The sequence below is a fragment of the Peromyscus leucopus genome, chromosome 8b (assembly GCF_004664715.2).
Source record: "Peromyscus leucopus breed LL Stock chromosome 8b, UCI_PerLeu_2.1, whole genome shotgun sequence".
Classification (NCBI taxonomy): Eukaryota; Metazoa; Chordata; class Mammalia; order Rodentia; family Cricetidae; genus Peromyscus; species Peromyscus leucopus.
Window position 1 is genome coordinate 74779497 of NC_051086.1, and position 17544 is coordinate 74797040.

Here is a 17544-nt window from a genome sequence, read left to right on the forward strand (position 1 = left end):
AGAAAAAAATAAAGAGCTAAAAACAATACTTATACTATGAACAAAGATAGAAATAAAAATCAGTCAAAATGGACCATTGAACAGAATATAAAACTAACAAGGAGAACTTCTAAAAAATGTAATAAAAGAATATGATACTCTGGTTAGGTGTGGATTTTTAAGACATGTTACTTCATTAAAGAAAAGTCAATAAATTATCTTCAATAAGATTAAAAACTATTGGCTCTTTAACAGATATTGCTTTGATAATAAAGAGACAAGTTACAACCTGGGAGAAAAATACTGGTTAACACATATATAACAAAATTATTTGTACTAGAATATGTAAGTGACTCAACAAATCAACACAATTTACCAAGAGGCAAAAGATGTGAAGAGATTTGTCAACAAACATGGCATATGACAACACTTACACACATAGAAGCATGATTGAATCTTTCTAGGAAAATATTTAATCCATTACAATAAGAATGTACAATAACAAGTCCTGGCAATAATATGGAATAACTAGAATGTTCCTACATCAAAGGCTGGGATGTGAATTGTTCTCCATTCAGAAGCAGCTTAGCATTTTCTTATAAAATACACATCATGATTCATTCCTAGGTATTTACCAAAGAGAAATAAAGCTATATGTTCATGCAGAATTTACATACTTATAATATCTTTGTTCAAAATTACTCCAAACTAAAAGTTACATGAATGTCATTCAAGAGCTCAACAGTGTCAGTATCATTTGACTACAGAATATTACTCAGTAAATAAAAATAAGCAAAATATTAAAGTACATGAAGACATATATTTGTTTCAAATGTATTGTGCTAGATGAAAGAAGCATGACTTGATTGCTCACTAAATAGAATTTAATTTATATGTCATTCTAAAAGCACCAGATGGTTAGGAATGCACTGTTTTAGTGATTTACAGGGTTAACATAACTATGAAGAAGCTAGAGACAATATTGTTTGGCATAGGGCAAGGGGATGCAATTCTTCTCGTTTATTTTTAAAATTTATATGTAAGGATGTTTGACTATATACTTGTGTGTGCACCATGTGCATGCCTGGTGCCTGCAGAGCCCAGAAAGTAGCATCAGATTCCCTGAAACTACAGTTACAGATGGCTGTGAGCTTCCATTTTGGTGCTGGTAAGAAAATCCAGATCATCTGCAAGAACAGTACATACCCCTAACCATTGCGTCATCTCTCATCCCAGTCTAACTGCTTTATATTTGGTTTTTGTGTTAGTTGCACAACTCCAAGTGTTTATTGACTGAAGTGTACCTTGATAGCCATAGAGTATATTAACTATAAATTCTGCCTCAACAAAATTACCTACAACTAAAATAGCTTGTTGTGCCATCTGAAGTACTCTCAGATTCCTTAAAAATCGAGTTGGACTGGAGGAAAAATATTATTGCCATGTCCATCTTTACAGTGTTTAGAGAAGAAGTAAAGATTTTTAGACAGGAGATTATATTCTATCATTCACCTCTAAGCATCAGCATTCCAAATACTCCCAGTGTTCTGTAAGAAGACATCATCATGTTTTAAGCAATCAGTCAGGTTGAAAGAAACTATTTAGTACCTTCCAAATATTTGCCTTGCTTTATGAAGATTTGAATCAGACAGTCTCATAAGATATTTTACCTATCATGTTTCTGTCAACCAATTTACTATAGAAAGGACTGGACACACACACAAAAAAGAGACATAAGGTATATTAAACAAAAAGATTTGGGACAAAGAAACATACATTTCTTTATAATTAGCAATATAATTTTATTTGTATTTATTATTTGGGGCCAAATGGTTCCACATGATTGTGATTTGAAAGACCATTAAAAATAAAATATGATTGATACCAGAATGAGATAGAAATGGGATAGCATAGCTTGGAAATAAATTCTGTAAAGCAAGAGGAAGCTAAATTTCTCACAGAAGCTAATGTGTTTGTTATGTATTTACTCAACTAGATTCTCTTTCAGAAGGCTTTTTTTTCTAAAAGTGATAATGAGTAAATCTTATTTATTCTTTTAGTAGGATATATTGTAATTTAAGAAATACAATATATTCTATTAATATTTTTAAAAACTTTGAGTAGTGGTTCATGCCTTTAATCTCAACATCCAGGAGGCAGAAGCAGGTGGATCTCTATGAGTTCAAGACCAATCTGCTTTACATAGTGAGTTCCAGGCCAGCCGGTGCTACACAGTGAGACCCTTTCTCATAATTTCTTAAATATGTTTTTAGTTGAAATAGAATTATATATATTACCCCCTCCCTTTCCTCCTTCCATTTCCTCTCTGGTACCATCCCTAGGACCTTTTCCATGTCCCCCACTCTGAACTGATAGTCTCATTTTCTTTGATTATTATTGTAACATACATGTGTATGTGTATAGATAGATAGATAGATAGATAGATAGATAGATAGATAGATAGATAGATAGATATGTAAGTAGGTAGATCTCCAACCTACAGAGTCTGTTTTTATTGGCAGTGTATGTATGAGGATTCATGACACTGGAATTCATATCTTTAACATTGATCCTATATTGAATTGTCCATTACAATGTAAAATCACCATTTTAGTTTTACATAGCAAAAAACCCTGGGGACAGATTTCATCTTGTGTGCAGGATATTGAAAAGTGCATGAAGGATCTAATCCAAGGGAAGAGAACTGAATACTACTGTGACGTACAGCTCTGTCTCACTCAGTTCCTAGCTGTCAAAAGCTGGCAATTCAAATAAGATAAAAGGTAGAAAACAGTATTTCCTTGATTTTGTAAAATCAAATGTATAATTGGGTGCTTCAAACTCTCTAAAAAGTATAACACTGGGGAAACTGACATATTGAAGCTTTTAATTCATCAAGTCTGAAATATTCTCATTTCTCTGTATGATTTACCCCTAGAAAACAGAAGCAGGGCCCAGCTATGAATTTAATAAATTATTATGAGATGCCTATTAATTTTCTTGTACTAAAGAAGCCTATGAAGACAAGACTCTTAAAAATCCCTTCAAAGTAAGTGCTCAATTCTCATCAATGCTATATGGATTCAGAAACTATTCTCTGGATGTTCCTCCTAAAATGCTGCCTAGGAGGTCACAAAGAAGGCTTTCTTACTAATACTGAGTCATTTCCATATATAAAGAGGGAGTTTTGAAAACAAGTGGCTGTCAATCAGAATATGAAATGTCACTGTGGAGAATCAGGAGAAAACCTGTCTGTGTGTTTTACAAGAGAAGACGTGGGTGTCAAATGTTTGCATCAGCAATGATGTATTTTTTTTTCTTCTGTAGTATGTCTGAAAACAAATGAATAGTGAATTCACAGGTAGAGTCCTGATGAACATCACCCTCATGTACCTGTGGAAAAGTGTCTTGCAATTTGCTATTGCTTGCACCTCAATTAACTTAGGTCCAAATGTAGACATTTGGAAAGAAGTTTCATATGTCCAAAAGCTACTATAGATGGATCAGAAGGAATTCAGAGCAAAGGGACAAAATATCAGCAGAGGATATAAATCTAAAAGGAAGTTAAAATATCCATTAACCTTTCCAATCTTCAGGGATCCTCCAGATTACTGGCTTTTAACTACTATCCAAATACTAGTGGAGAGTTATTTGTAACCAGCCTTTGAGAATCCTACTGATAGTGGCCATTTGTAGAAACAGTGAATGACAGTTGATCCTTCACAAGCTGCTGTCACAATCAAGCAATTGTGCCACCATGTATAAAATGAATTGAATTCATAAAGTATTTTTTAATTTAATGACTGTGGATTTTAAAGGATGTGAAATAAATTACTTTGAAGATTCTAAATTTGTGACGAAGATCTCATTACCTACTATGGATTACCAATAAAAAAGATGAGTTTCTATTTACCTGAAAAGCTAGAGTATGTGGGATGTATGTAGAAAGACAGATTCTTTGGAGCTCAGAAGGTTAATTTATAAATTACCTGATGATATTTTACTTTAATCAAATGAAAAATTAATAAATGTAAAGCAAGGGATAATCTGAAGAAGTAAGTTCTATGTCCTATACTTTCCCTGGTCTGTAGTATGGAGAGTAGAGAATGATGTCTGACGGGTAGAGCATAGTGATTGATTCATTAGTTGATTTGTTACCCAGTTAGTAGATTTGTGAGGCAGTATCTTATTAGGTAGCCCAAAGTGGCCTTAAACTTAAGGTTTTCTTGCCTCAGCCTTCTGATTGTTGGGGTTTCAAGAATGTGGACTTACACACAGAAAACACAGGTTAAGAAGAATGCACCAGTGGAAAAAAAAAAGAGGAGGGCATAAACCATTGTTCTTCATTACCTTTTGTCAAGTGATTTTCAAATCCCCATGCTAATGATTGACTATAACACATAAAGGAGATTAAAATCAAACCCAGCTCCACACATCTTCTGAATCTTTGCCCCAAGAAAGGCATGTCTACCTGTCAAATATGCACAGCAAGCATCTATAAACACTTAGATATCATGACAACAGTATACATGATGGAAGTAGTATAAGATTAAAATGTAAGAAAAAAGATAGGTTCTTTTCTCTGCAGAAAATGCACAGTGACATACCATAGCAGAAGAGGGTGCATGGGAATGCCAGTCTTCCAGCCCCACTCGCCCATGTCTACGAGTAATATCACAATTCCTTTCCATGCTCCAAGAGAAGGCCTGATCGAGTATCTTTCTGTTTTGACTTTTCTTTTCATTTGGCTATAGCCTGTTCTCTGAGTGTGAAAGCTCCTGCTGCCTCTACCTGATCTGCTAGAGGAGGAAAGAGGACTCAGGGAATGAGAAACTGCTCTGCATATCTTTCCCCACAGAGAGCCTTATTCTTCTCTAATTTTGTACACATCACTGAGGCTGGGTAATATCCATTAATAATATTTTGCTAAGAGTCAGGGATAATGGAGAGGTCCCACAATACCGAATAGCTCCTACATGTAGGCAAAGACATTCTAGAATACTTTCTAGGCTAGTCTAGCCTATTCTGGAATGTAAGCCTTAATCTAACCACTCATTTACTCTGTTACTGTCTTTGTTTCAAAATCCAAGTTACATTGAACTCTGGCCTGCAGAAGTGGAGAAATCTTCTTGAATTCACACATATGACCTATTTACTTTCACTGTCTATCCAAGGTTATCTTTCCTCAAGGATTATGTGTTAGTATCTACTTTTTACATGTTGGAAACACCGACTTTTAATACATGTATCAAAAGTTTCTCAGTAAAATTCTAGAGAAGTTGCCAAAGAATTTCCTAATTCATTGTTAGTGAGAGGCGGTATAAAGGTGAGAGTGTCTTATTTATATTTATGAGATATCCTGTTAGTTATGAGTGAAAGAAAAATGGTACAGTGAACAGGAATGTGAAATGGCTGAGGAAAACTAGCTCTGAGTTCTCAGAATAGGTACTCCATAAATAAATAAATTAGATTGTGTATTCAGTTAAATTTAGTTTAACAACTGCAAATGAAGGCAGTTTAAACATCTCTGTTAGACTACATTACAAGCTTTCAAATTGTACACACACACACACACACACACACAAACACACACACAGGTGTGCACACACACACACACACAGGTGCGCGCGCACGCACACACACACACACACACACACACACACACATCTTTCAGCTTAGAAGCTGCTACTTTTGGTTTGGTTCCTAACTTTGTAAAGAAAACATCTGTGTGTTCTGTGAATGGGGTGTAATACCTCTAGAGGTCAGAAGAGCATAGGATGTGAGAGCATTTAGAACTGGAGTTACAGATGTTTATGAACAGGTATGTGGGTCCTGGGAAACAGACATAGGCCCTCTGCAGAAGCAGAAAGTGCTCTTAAATGTGGAGCCACCTCTCCAGCTCCCATACACATACTTTTAAAAACAAAATAAATCCTCAAAATAAAACGCAAAACTAAGTCACAGGTGAGATGGCTCAGTAGGTAAAGGCACGTACCTCCCCCGACTGAAATGATTAAGACAAGGGATAGTTTCATATGACTGGAGGGCTTGAAGGAAACCATTAGCAATGGAGACATTGAGAGGACACATATTTAGTTGGTGATTGACTTGAAAGGTTAGATTCCACAGTTTACAGTTTAAGAGGGGTTTTAAGAGAGAGGGGAGAACAAAAAAAATGGCTTTGAACATTGTCTGAACAGAAAAACTGAGGAAAAAAATAGGTGTGTTGGAAGGAAGCACTTTTACCTTATCACAGGGGTGCTTGTGGATTCCTGGGTGAAGGGGTTTGGGTGTCATATATTAATACATGTGGGTTATGGATGAAGCGCCAAGGCTGAGAAGTACTTGGGAATCACTGCCAGAGGGGCAATTGATGCTGTGCCCACAGACAATATAGAGGAAGGATAACCTAATGACTGAAAGATGAGAAGGGTAATGTGTAATTCAATAAACCAAAGTGCATATATATATATATATATGTGTGTGTGTGTGTGTGTGTGTGTGTGTTTGTATATGTGTATATATATATATATATATATATATATGTACACATACATAAATATATGTGTGTATAAAGCAGCAATGCTGTAGAAGAGAGCCTGTGGACTGAGATGATTTGTGCAGTTTGCTTGTCTCTGGTGGGTTAATTCAGAGGAAGGTGTTGGAAGTTCACATCAAAATGTATCTATCAGCTACTTGTGTCTCTTGCAGGAAATTGAACTGGGCTCTGTGCATTCTTAATGTGGAATATATCTATTTGTTAATTAACAGCAGCTGATCACCTTGCAATGGGGTTTAATAGGCCTGCATTGGTATTATCAGTCTTCCTGATGATGCTGTCTTGGCTTTAAGTGGTAACTAACATCCAAACGATTGCCAGTGAACAGCCCTGGATATCACACAAGCATTTGCCATGCTTTAAAGAAAGAAGTAGAAAGATGACTCCCTCCCACCCTTCAATATGGAAAGATCCAATGGAGTCTTTTAATATACAGTAGGGAAAAGAGTGCTACCAAAGCCCATGACAGTCTAGTTTCTTGGCTAATCAGAAATTCCTTCCAGAGGTTACTCATGCTTTTGAGAGGTCACCACGCTATCCTGTGGAAATGACAGGACATCTATGAAGATTTAGATATGCTTAGGTTTCTATTGCTGTGAAGAGACACCATGACCATGACAACTCATAAAGAAAAACATTTAATTAGGGCTGGTTTATAGTTTCAGAGGTTTAGTCCATCATCATCATGGTGGGACATGGTGGCATGCAGGCAGGCATGGGACTGGAGAAAGAACTGATGAGAATTCTACATCTTGGTCTGCAGGCAGCAAGAGAGATGTATATTGGGTGTAGCTTGAGCATATATGAGGCCTCAAAGCCTGTCCCCACAGTGACACACTTCTTCCAACAAGGCCATATTTCCTAATACTGCCACTCCCTATGGGCCAAGCATTCAAACTTCTTTCTTGGGCTGGTTCCACTCCCTGTTAGCAGCTTTCCTCGGCAGGTATCCCATGGCTCTGGCATCTCCAACATCTTGGGGTTTCCAAGGCAATCCAGGCTTCACCTTCACAGCTTCACACAGTGGTTTCTCTAAGCCTCCATTCAGGGACACCCCTGACACATTCCTGGTCTCAGAAGATTCCATAACTCCTTTCTTCTATCCTAGACTTTAAAAGCCAGAACTAAATGGCTGAAACTGCCAAGTTCTACTGCTTACTGGAGCTGGAACATGGCCCCCTTGTTCAATTATATTTTCAACAGTTTTATGTTTTCAATAGTTTCCTTCACTGCCTAAGCTTGGCTGTCCTGAAACTGGATCTGTAGACCTAGCTGGCCTCAACTAGTATGTCCATTAAGCAGCATTTAAAATATTCAACTGTTTTGCTAATCTGAACTCCCATACAAAAGTCTGGTTAAACTTATCCTAACAGTACCCTACTCCCTATTACCAACTTCTGTCTTAGTTTGGGTCTTGATTGCTGTAAAGAGACACAATGACCAACTCTTTATAAAGAAAAACATTTAATTAGGGCTGGTTTACAGTTTCAGAGGTTTAGTCCATTATCATCATGGTGGACATGGTGGCATACAGGCAGACATGAGGCTGGAGAAGGAGCTAAGAGTTCTACATCTTGATCCACAGGCAGCAGGAGATACTGTGTACTGGGTGTAGCTTGAGCATATATGAGACCACAAAGCCTGTCCCCACAGTGGCACACTTCCTCCAACAAGGCCAGATCTACTCCAACAAGGCCACACCTCCTAATAGTGCCACTCCCTATGGCAAGCATTCAAACACATGAGTCGATGGGGGCCATTCCTATTCAAACTACCACACCTGCATATAACTCCCCAAATCTAAACAAACATCTATACTTTTCCTTATTTGGTATTTAAATGTTTCTAGTATGGTATAAAAATAACAAATGAGTATATGAATACTACTATTTGTCTCAAAAGGTCTGGAATGGTGGTAGATGCCTTCATTTCTGACACTAAGGAGGTTTAGGCAGGAGGGTGGTGTGTTTGAGTCCAGCTTGGGTCACATGTAAGACCTTGTCTAAGACAGTCAAAGATCAAATGTGAAGTTGGCATACTGATGTTAATAATGGCTGCTGAGTATCACAGATCCTTTACAGGAGTATGTTGTGTTTTTTGATCCATACAAGAATTCATGTCCTTATTGATGAGTATACACATGCTAACCTTGTAATCTGTCACATGAAGAGGGGGACTGAGTGGATTAAGCAATGAATTTGGAGAGAGGCTACAGTATACAAGAGACAAGAGGTATATGAGAACACCCAGCCAACACCCAAAAGACTGAAGATTGTGGTTTCATTTGATATTCTAAGTGTTGTCCTTTGTTTAGGAATGACTATACCTGCCTCAGGGAGGTTATATCACCTGAACTGAAGCCAAATGGCTTAGGTTTTATCCTATTTCTGCCATTTATTTATTGTGTAACATTGAAAAACATAGGCAGCCTGAGGGGGGAGGATTGAATGACATCTTGGTGAGACTGGAAGTTCTTAGCATCAAAGGATTCTGGAATGAAAAGGAGACCATATTTGTTGATGTCATAAACTCACATTATGGAAACATTGTGTCTTCATAATTATCCAAAGTTTATTAAATAATGGTTGTAGCAGTTAACACAAACACTCTAGGTAGTCTCTAGTGTTTGTGTGCTATCATCTATTTATCATCTATCAATCTATCATTTATATCTATCATCTGTCTATCTATCTATATTCTATCTATTATCTGTTTCTCTATTCTCTCTCTCTCTAGTCTGAACATTGTTTCTTTTCCTGTTTGACTTACAAGCAGATTAAGAATGATAATTGTTCAAATGCCAAAAATCTGACTTAAAATGTGTTCCTAGGTGTCTGTTGTAAATTCACATGCGAGTAGTTATAAGGGTGCCTGTTGGTAATGTGTGGATTCTAACTTAATCATATGTTTAGTTCTAAGATCAGTTACACAATATGGTTGGGGATTTCTGATTGAGGAAAACAATATACTTCAAACATCTAAGTTGGCCTTGAATATAATTGTAGATGAAACATTTAGGCTTACTCTAAAATGAATGGAAGGAAATATGTCTTTCAATACAAACACCGTAGTAGTTCACTAGTCTCTCACATTAGCTTGCTTCATAGTGCTGTAAATGACTTATGAAGAAGGTTCTACGAACAAACATTAAGTGTACACAAATACTTTGATAAGTAATTATTTAATCTGTAACAACGGACATAAATGGGGATGTGATTTATTGTGCATTGGATAGAAACAATAGGTTAGACTTTATTACAGGATTTTTGATACATTTCATATGTGATTGTTACTTTGTCAATTTGACACAATCTAGAATCATTTGGGAAAGGGGTCTCAATGCAGGATTGCCTAGTATAGGTTGGCCTGTGGGCATATCTAGGGGGATTATCTTGATTAGTGAGAAGATCTGTTGACTGGGGGTGGCCCTATTCCCTGGGCAGGTTATTTGGGATTGTATAAAAGAGGAGATAGAGACATGAGCACTAGCATGCATGCATTAATTCCTGCTTTCTGCTCGTGACTGTGTAATGTTATTAGACGCTTCAAGTTCTTGACATCATGACATTCCCACAATTATAGACTAGAAACTGGAATTGTTAGCCAAATACCCTATTCCCTTTTTGTTGCTTTTGCCAGAGTATTTTATTATAACAATGGAAAGGAAGCTAAAACACTATCCAACTCACAGTTCCACAAGACATTGAATATTATCTCAACTGTTCTACAGATCAAGGAAATGTGACTTGGGGACATTAAATTCAGAAGTGTGCTGGATTTCTTATTACTGATAAATTAAGGAGATAAAACATCTCATTTCATTTTTTAAGTTTTCAAATTTGTGTGTGTGTGTGTGTGTGTGTGTGTGTGCACATACATGGGCACTAGCAGATGTGTGCACGTGCCTATAGAGACCAGATGTTAATGTTAGAAGTTTAGTTATTTCTTACCTTTGTTTATATTTTTTTTATTTTTTTCCTCCCTCTAGCCTTTCCAATGTACCCTTTCCCCTTGCCCTCATTCAAATTCATGTGCTCCTTTTCTTTGATTGTTTTCTCTCTCTCTCTCTCTTTCTCTCTCTCTCTCTCTCTCTCTCTCTCTCTCTCTCTCTCTCTCTCTCTCTCTGTGTGTGTGTGTGTGTGTGTTTGTGTGTTTTCCTAAATATGTATATACATCCTGCTCAGTCTGTGTATATTTTTCAGGGTCGTCAGTTTGTTATTGGATAATCAAGTGGTATGTTCTTCCCCAGGGAAGACTAGATTTTCCATTATCAGCATTCCTTGGTTGCCTGCAGCTCTCTGTATAGGGTTACTGGCTCCTGAGCTTTCCCTCTTCCACATTAGCATACTTATCACTGTCAAGTGGTTCAGGTCATGTGCAGGCAACCATGTTGGTGAGATTTCATGAATATATCTTCTCTAACATTTCTAGGACAAATCTTACAGGAAACTTCCTGTTCCTCTGGCCTTTATAATCTTTCTGTCCTCTCTTCTGCAATGATCCCTAAGCTATAGGTCCAGGAGCTGTGTTGTAGATGTTTCAACTGGGATAGGGCTCCACAATGATGCTTTTGGGTCAGTTGTGGTTTTTCTGTAATAGTCACTGTTTATTGAAAAGACAAGTTTCCTTGAGGAAGGGTAAGAATCACACCAAGCCCAAAAATATTACAGGCTACTGTTATTGCCCTTGGTCAACTCCCAAAGGTGGAAATTAAGTCTCTGCTACTGAAGATGCCACACACTTTGGGCACAGGCTGGATCTGACCTGAAAGCTTCCTCCCCATAAGAAGGTGTTATGCAAACGTTCAAAAGAGGAAGTGACCAAATAGTCCTACCCAGCTATGATGCCTATAAACCACAACTACTCAACATGGGACAATAACACTAAGGCTGAAATAGTAGCATACAGGTCTTGGTAGTAACCATTAAATCTCAAATTGGACTTAGGTCTGCTCAACAAAAGGGATCATGTTTGTTCCTGGGAATCTAGCTTCTTTTCTGAGTCATGGTCAGGGTCTTTCCACTAGACTGTCTATTGAGTATATGCTAGGAATCCATTTGTCTCTGTTTCCTTATCACTAGTGTTATGGTTGTATGCAGCTGACCCCGGATTTTATGTGGGTACTGGGTACTCACAATTCAGGTCCTTATGCTTGTGTGACAAGCCCTTTACTGATTTGGCCATTTTCCAAGTCTCTGTAAAACACGGGGAAAACATATCCCATTCTATTTCACATTTACCTATTTATTTTTCGCTTATCGAATATGTACCAGACACTTCCCAGAAAGCTTTATCCTACAGTAGGTACTATGTACATCATTCTCATGACACAACACATACTGTCTATTAGTGTGAGAAAGAAATAAAGGTTGTGTTGCTTTGCTGTATGGATAATCCAGTGTGCTATAAAACATGTAGAAAGGGGAAGGGGGGGGTCTATCCAGCCTTGAGCGACAGGGAAATTTTTGTTGAGAATATAATCTTTAATTAAGAAAGACACCCATCAGAATAACCTATAAGTTGTCTTTGTCCTTCCTTTCCTTTTTTTTTTTTTTTTTTTTTTTGGTTTTTGTTTTTGTTTGCCAATGAGAGTTTATTATGAGTCTACTAAAGGCATTTGACTATTGCTGGAAAGGAGGTGGATGTTGAAGGTCCTGGACAAATCATAAAACCTCTGAGGAAAGCTCTGGTTTATAAACTGTTTTTCACAATTGTTGTTGAGACATCCTTTCTTCTAATTAATGTTTCTTTTTCTGAGATACAAACTATCTTAGCCCTCCCCACATCTCATGTACACCCTTCTCTGGTTCCATATACAATGACTGGGTTCCAGCTGTGCTTTCTACAGTACATGATGAACTACTGCTTAGATAGTCCCCTGCTGGCAATAATTATACAGCTCATTCTTTTAAATCTACTAAATTCAGCTCAAAATATTAAATTGTACATTAAAAAATATTAAAACCCTTGCACGTGTATGGGATATCTTTTTCTATGAAATTTATTTAGTCAATATAGTCTCCCTAGAGACCTGGTGACCCAGTTTGCAAGTAGCTCAAAATGTCTGAGCCAAAATACTCCTTCAACTTCTGTGTTTTCTTTGTTATTATATTGAAGGGAAACTGCCCTTTACTGAGTGTCTTATTGACATGGGATCACTTTAGCTATATTTTTTTACTGACTCTGTGAGATAAGGATTTGTTCAAAAAGGATTGGCAACTTGTCCAAGGCCACTATCATAAGCAGGACAGCCGATATTGAGAACCACAGTTGTCTTAATTGGTCTGTGCTTTGGTTGATAAATTTGGGGATCAAACAGCTGCATGTTTTTGTAAATAAAGCTTTATTAGAACACAATTGTATATGTTTATTTATAGCTTCATTCTAGTTAAATGACAGCCCTGAATAGTTTTTAACAGAGAGCATATGTTTCCTTAAACTGAAAATATTTACCTTCTGACCTATCACTTGAGGTGTGTGTCAGTTGATTAATATATAAAAATAACTTTAATCAATGGGAGTTTTTCTACTTGTAGAATTCTCATGATTTTGTAGCATTCTCAAGATGGTAGAGCTAAAAATTTCATAACTGATTTATGACATTCGGAAAATTATACTTTTAAAACACAATGTGAAGGATTATTGGATTGCAAGACAGCATGAGAGTTCCTCAGAACTTTGTCAGTCTAGATCATTTTTCTAGATTCAGATCAACGAACATTGCCATGGATGTAGGAACTATCAGTTTATTTACAGGCACTTTTGTATGGACATCAGTTCCTATGAATATCAAGACTGGTTTGCATTCAGAGTAAGTTTGGGGTCAAATATACCCAGTATTTTGAATGGAAAGAGAACTTCTAGAATGCTACACCTTTTGGCAGCTGCAATGAATACAATGTAGAGTGTCTGAAGATGGGCCTAGGCAGTGGGTATTTGCTCTGCCCATGACCTTGGGCTAGCTGGCCGGATAGAAGTGGTGCTTCTTGCCTGCCTGTGTGACCTCTTAAAAGGGAAGAGGGAGGGATCATGAGCGCTGTCTTGGACTTGGAAGGCTTCCTGGAACCTGGTTCTGTGACCTGGTCTGGAGCTTTCCCCATCTTTCCCTGGGAGACAAAGAGGCAACATTGTCGCTTCATTTGTATCAGTGAGTCTGTTTTCCCTGTAGAATACCTACCTATAGAACTCCTTAACAAATTGATATATATCCTCCACTGAGGCTCTTGTTATAGGGCTACCCAAGGTGAAGCTGATACACTATGTCTGAGAATGGACGCATCCAGAGAGATTATAATGCAGTATGCCTGAAGGGTAGGCATATTGAACCTACCCTGTGTCTTAGTCACTGTCCTATGACTGTGAAGAGAAACCACAATCAAGATAACACTTCTAAGAGAAACCATTTAATTTAGGCATGCTTATAGTTTCAGAGGTTTAGTCCATTATCAACATGGTGAGGACCATGGCATCATGCATGGTGCTAGAGCAGTAGCTGAAAGCTGCATCCTAATCTGCAGGCTCAGAGAGGCACTGGGCCTGGTATGAGTTTTGAAGCCCCAATGACACACCCAGTGACACACTTCCTCCAACAAGACCACAGCTACTCCAACAAGGTAACATCTTCTAATCCTTTTCAAATAGTGCCACTTCCCGATGAGCAAACATTCAGGAGCCTATGGGGGCCTTGTTCAAACCAAAAGATAGGATATGTTTAAAAAAAAAAAAAAAGCCCATAAAGGCAGGTATGGAGCCATTCTTGTTCAAATCACCACACCATGTTTTCAGATTGAGTGGCATCATCTCTGTAAACTTTCAAGGAATGTTGATACTGATGTAGAGGTATTACCTACAGTTTTGGGTAACTCTCCTATAGAGGAAGGCATGATAGATGAGTTTGCCTACCTTTCCTGTTATCAGACAATGGGCTTTTGGTTTTATGCAGCCAGATTTGCTCCCCCAATTTGAGGCATAGCTCATTAATAACTATTCTTATTAGAATAACCTTAGTAGCTCTTGAGGCTGAGGATTTTGTAGAGGAGTGGCAGCCTTACAGATGTGCACTATCCTGTCTTTCTCTTGCAATCCCTTGGCCACCATTTTTAGGTGAAACAAGAGGCTCACCTCATGCCATTAGAAAAGAAAGAGAAGGTTCTCCTTTCATCCCAGGAGAAGTGAGTGAGAAGATCCTCTGCAGAGCAGCGCCACCTTCAGCAGACAGCCGGCAGGCTGGCCTCTACAAGCGTCGTCTAGTGACAATGAAGTCACCTCTGTCCTTTCTGGAGAGATGCTGACCTCCGTTTCCTGGACCCATTCTGACTCAAGAGCCTTCACGTAAATGGGTCCAGTCATGCCCGCCAGTAAGAAGCCCGAGAGCTCAGGAATCAGCGTGTCCAGTGGACTGAGTCACTGTTACCGGGGCAGCGGCTTCTCCAAGGCCCTCCAGGAAGATGATGACCTCGACTTCCCTCTGCCTGACATCAGATTAGAAGAGGGGACCATGGAAGATGAAGAGCTGACCAACCTGAACTGGCTGCACGAAAGCAAGAACTTGCTGAAGAGCTTTGGGGAGTCGGTCCTCAGGAGTGTCAGTCCCGTCCAGGACCTGGACGATGACACTCCGCCATCCCCTGCCCACTCAGACCTGCCCTGTGATGCCAGGCAGAACTCCAATTGCAAGCCCCCGTACTCCTTTAGCTGCCTCATATTTATGGCCATCGAGGACTCTCCGACCAAGCGCCTGCCAGTGAAGGACATCTACAACTGGATCCTGGAATATTTCCCCTATTTTGCGAATGCACCTACTGGGTGGAAAAATTCAGTGAGGCATAATTTGTCCTTGAACAAGTGTTTCAAGAAAGTGGACAAAGAGAGGAGTCAGAGTATTGGGAAAGGGTCATTGTGGTGCATAGACCCAGAGTATAGACAAAATCTAATTCAGGCTTTGAAAAAGACACCTTACCACTCACCTCCCACCCCTCAGGCTTATCAAAGGTGGTGAGTCACTGTTGGACAAATGCATACATGCCTGGAAAGTAAAAGGAAAGGTATCAAGTGCTCGAGGGGCTGGATAGACTGTAAGTGCCAGAAGAATTCAGAGAGCTCGCCCGGTAGAAGCTGTTGGAAGATGCCTTCCTGGGGTGGTTCTCCTGAGAACACAGGACAGGGACAGGCAAAAAAGAGGAAGATGGGCTCGGATGAATCCTAGAAGCGTATGGCCTGTGTGTGTTAAAGACACCCCCCCACCCCACCCCCCACCCCGCCCCAGACAGCGTCTGGAGGACAGAGGGAAGATGTTGGGAAAGATGGCAGGGCTTCTGAGCTGACTGATAGCAGGACGCAGCCCTGATGGCACCTGCCCTGCCCCATGAGCTCTACTGTGTCTGTATACCCTGAAGTCTACAAATAAAACATTACATAGCGATTCATTATTTAAAAAAAAAAAAAAACCTGAATAAAATAATCTCCTTAAATGCCTGGTTCATTTTATTTTGAACATGTTTTCTCTTTCTTCTTCTATCCAGTGTTTATCTACAATGAACCTTTTTGCTTTCTGCATTCTGCCTCACTCTGAGGAAATCAAGCTGTGGCATCTGTGTCCCCCTATGGAAACCTATGGAAAAGGATAATAATTCTGCCGTATCGGCTTTGTGTGTGTGTGTGTGTGTGTGTGTGTGTGTGTGTATGTGTGTGGATCATTAACATGTTAATGTGTTTGAAATGTGTCTAGCACATAGTTTATACTAAGTACATGGTAGCCATTAGCACTGAAGAACATACAATGTGCAATGGAGAAGGTTTATTAATCATGTTTTTTAGAATAACACAAATTCCAAGCGTACCACCACTAAATATAACTAATTTGTCTTAAAACAGAAGGACAAGTTAACTATCTTTGACTAGCTAAAAAATACAAGATCATAAAGACAGTGTCAGTCCCTGACTTCAATGCAGCCTCCTTCCCACTGTCCCCGCTGTGTTCCACACTGTTATGTTGAGACTTCATGGGTCAATTTGTACATATCAGGGTCTCTGTAATTCTGGAAATAAGTATCTACTTACTTTCTTAGATACTAATACTACTTTCTCTTAAGACTTACTTTCTAAAACTTTTTGTACTACAGTGTTTGCAAGATAGAAGCCAATGCTCCCATACATGCCAGATAAAGCAGTAAAGTACATTTTTTTTCCTTCATTGCACACTCTCAACTTTGTTCTTTCCACACTACAAGTGGCATTAAAATTATTGGTTCATGCACCTGTCTTCTTCACTAGACCACCAGTTTTTAGAGAATAAAGACTAGGTTGTAGTTTTAGTTTTTTATACAGAGTTGCTACCCATACTGGATGGTTTTGTGTGTCAAGTTGGCATAAGCTAGAGTCATCAGAGATGAATGAGCTTCAGTTAAGGAAATGCCTCCATGAGATCCAGCTTAAGGCATTGTCTGAATTAGTGATTGGGGAGGGCCCAGCCCATGGTGGGTGGTGCCATTCCTGGGCTGGTAATCCTGAGTTCTACAAGGAAGCAGGCTGAGCAAGCCATGAGAAGCAAGCCAGTAAGCAGTGTTCCCCCATGGCCTCTGCATCAGCTCCTCCCTCCAGGTTCCAGCCCTGGTTGAGTTCCTGTACTGACTCCCTCTGATGATGGACTATAATCTGGAAATATAAGCCAAATAAACCCTTTCCTCCCCAAGTTACTCTTTGGTCATGGTATTTTTCCACAGTAATAAAAACCCTAACTAAGAGAGTACCCAATAAATTATATTGAAATATTGCACTGAAATACAGGGTGCCCTCTAATACCGTTAAATATAGTTGACAATTTCATAGATCTTGACATTGCTTTACTATTCAAAGACTACTTGTGGCAAATTCTGAAAAACTCACATGAACCTGAGCTCACATGCCTATGCCTGCATTTATTTTCTTAGGGCAGTGGTTCTCAACTTGTGGTGGCGACTCCTTCGGGGATCAAACAACCCTTTCACAGGGGTGGTGACCTAAGACTA

At 38.8% G+C, this 17544-nt stretch overlaps 1 protein-coding gene across 1 annotated transcript; it reads left to right on the forward strand.

Annotated features, from left to right (window-relative positions):
* Positions 1-14773: 14773 nt before the first annotated feature.
* LOC114704582 (forkhead box protein N3-like) lies at positions 14774-15536 on the forward strand. Its single transcript, XM_037201185.1, has one exon. It carries the CDS (start codon positions 14874-14876, stop codon positions 15534-15536), a length of 663 nt encoding a protein of 220 aa, XP_037057080.1. The 5' UTR covers positions 14774-14873.
* The last annotated feature ends 2008 nt before the right edge of the window (positions 15537-17544 follow it).

Excerpts from the sequence above, each read along its gene's own strand:
- LOC114704582 (XM_037201185.1), top strand. The coding sequence starts at position 14,874 with ATGGGTCCAGTCATGCCCGCCAGTAAGAAGCCCGAGAGCTCAGGAATC.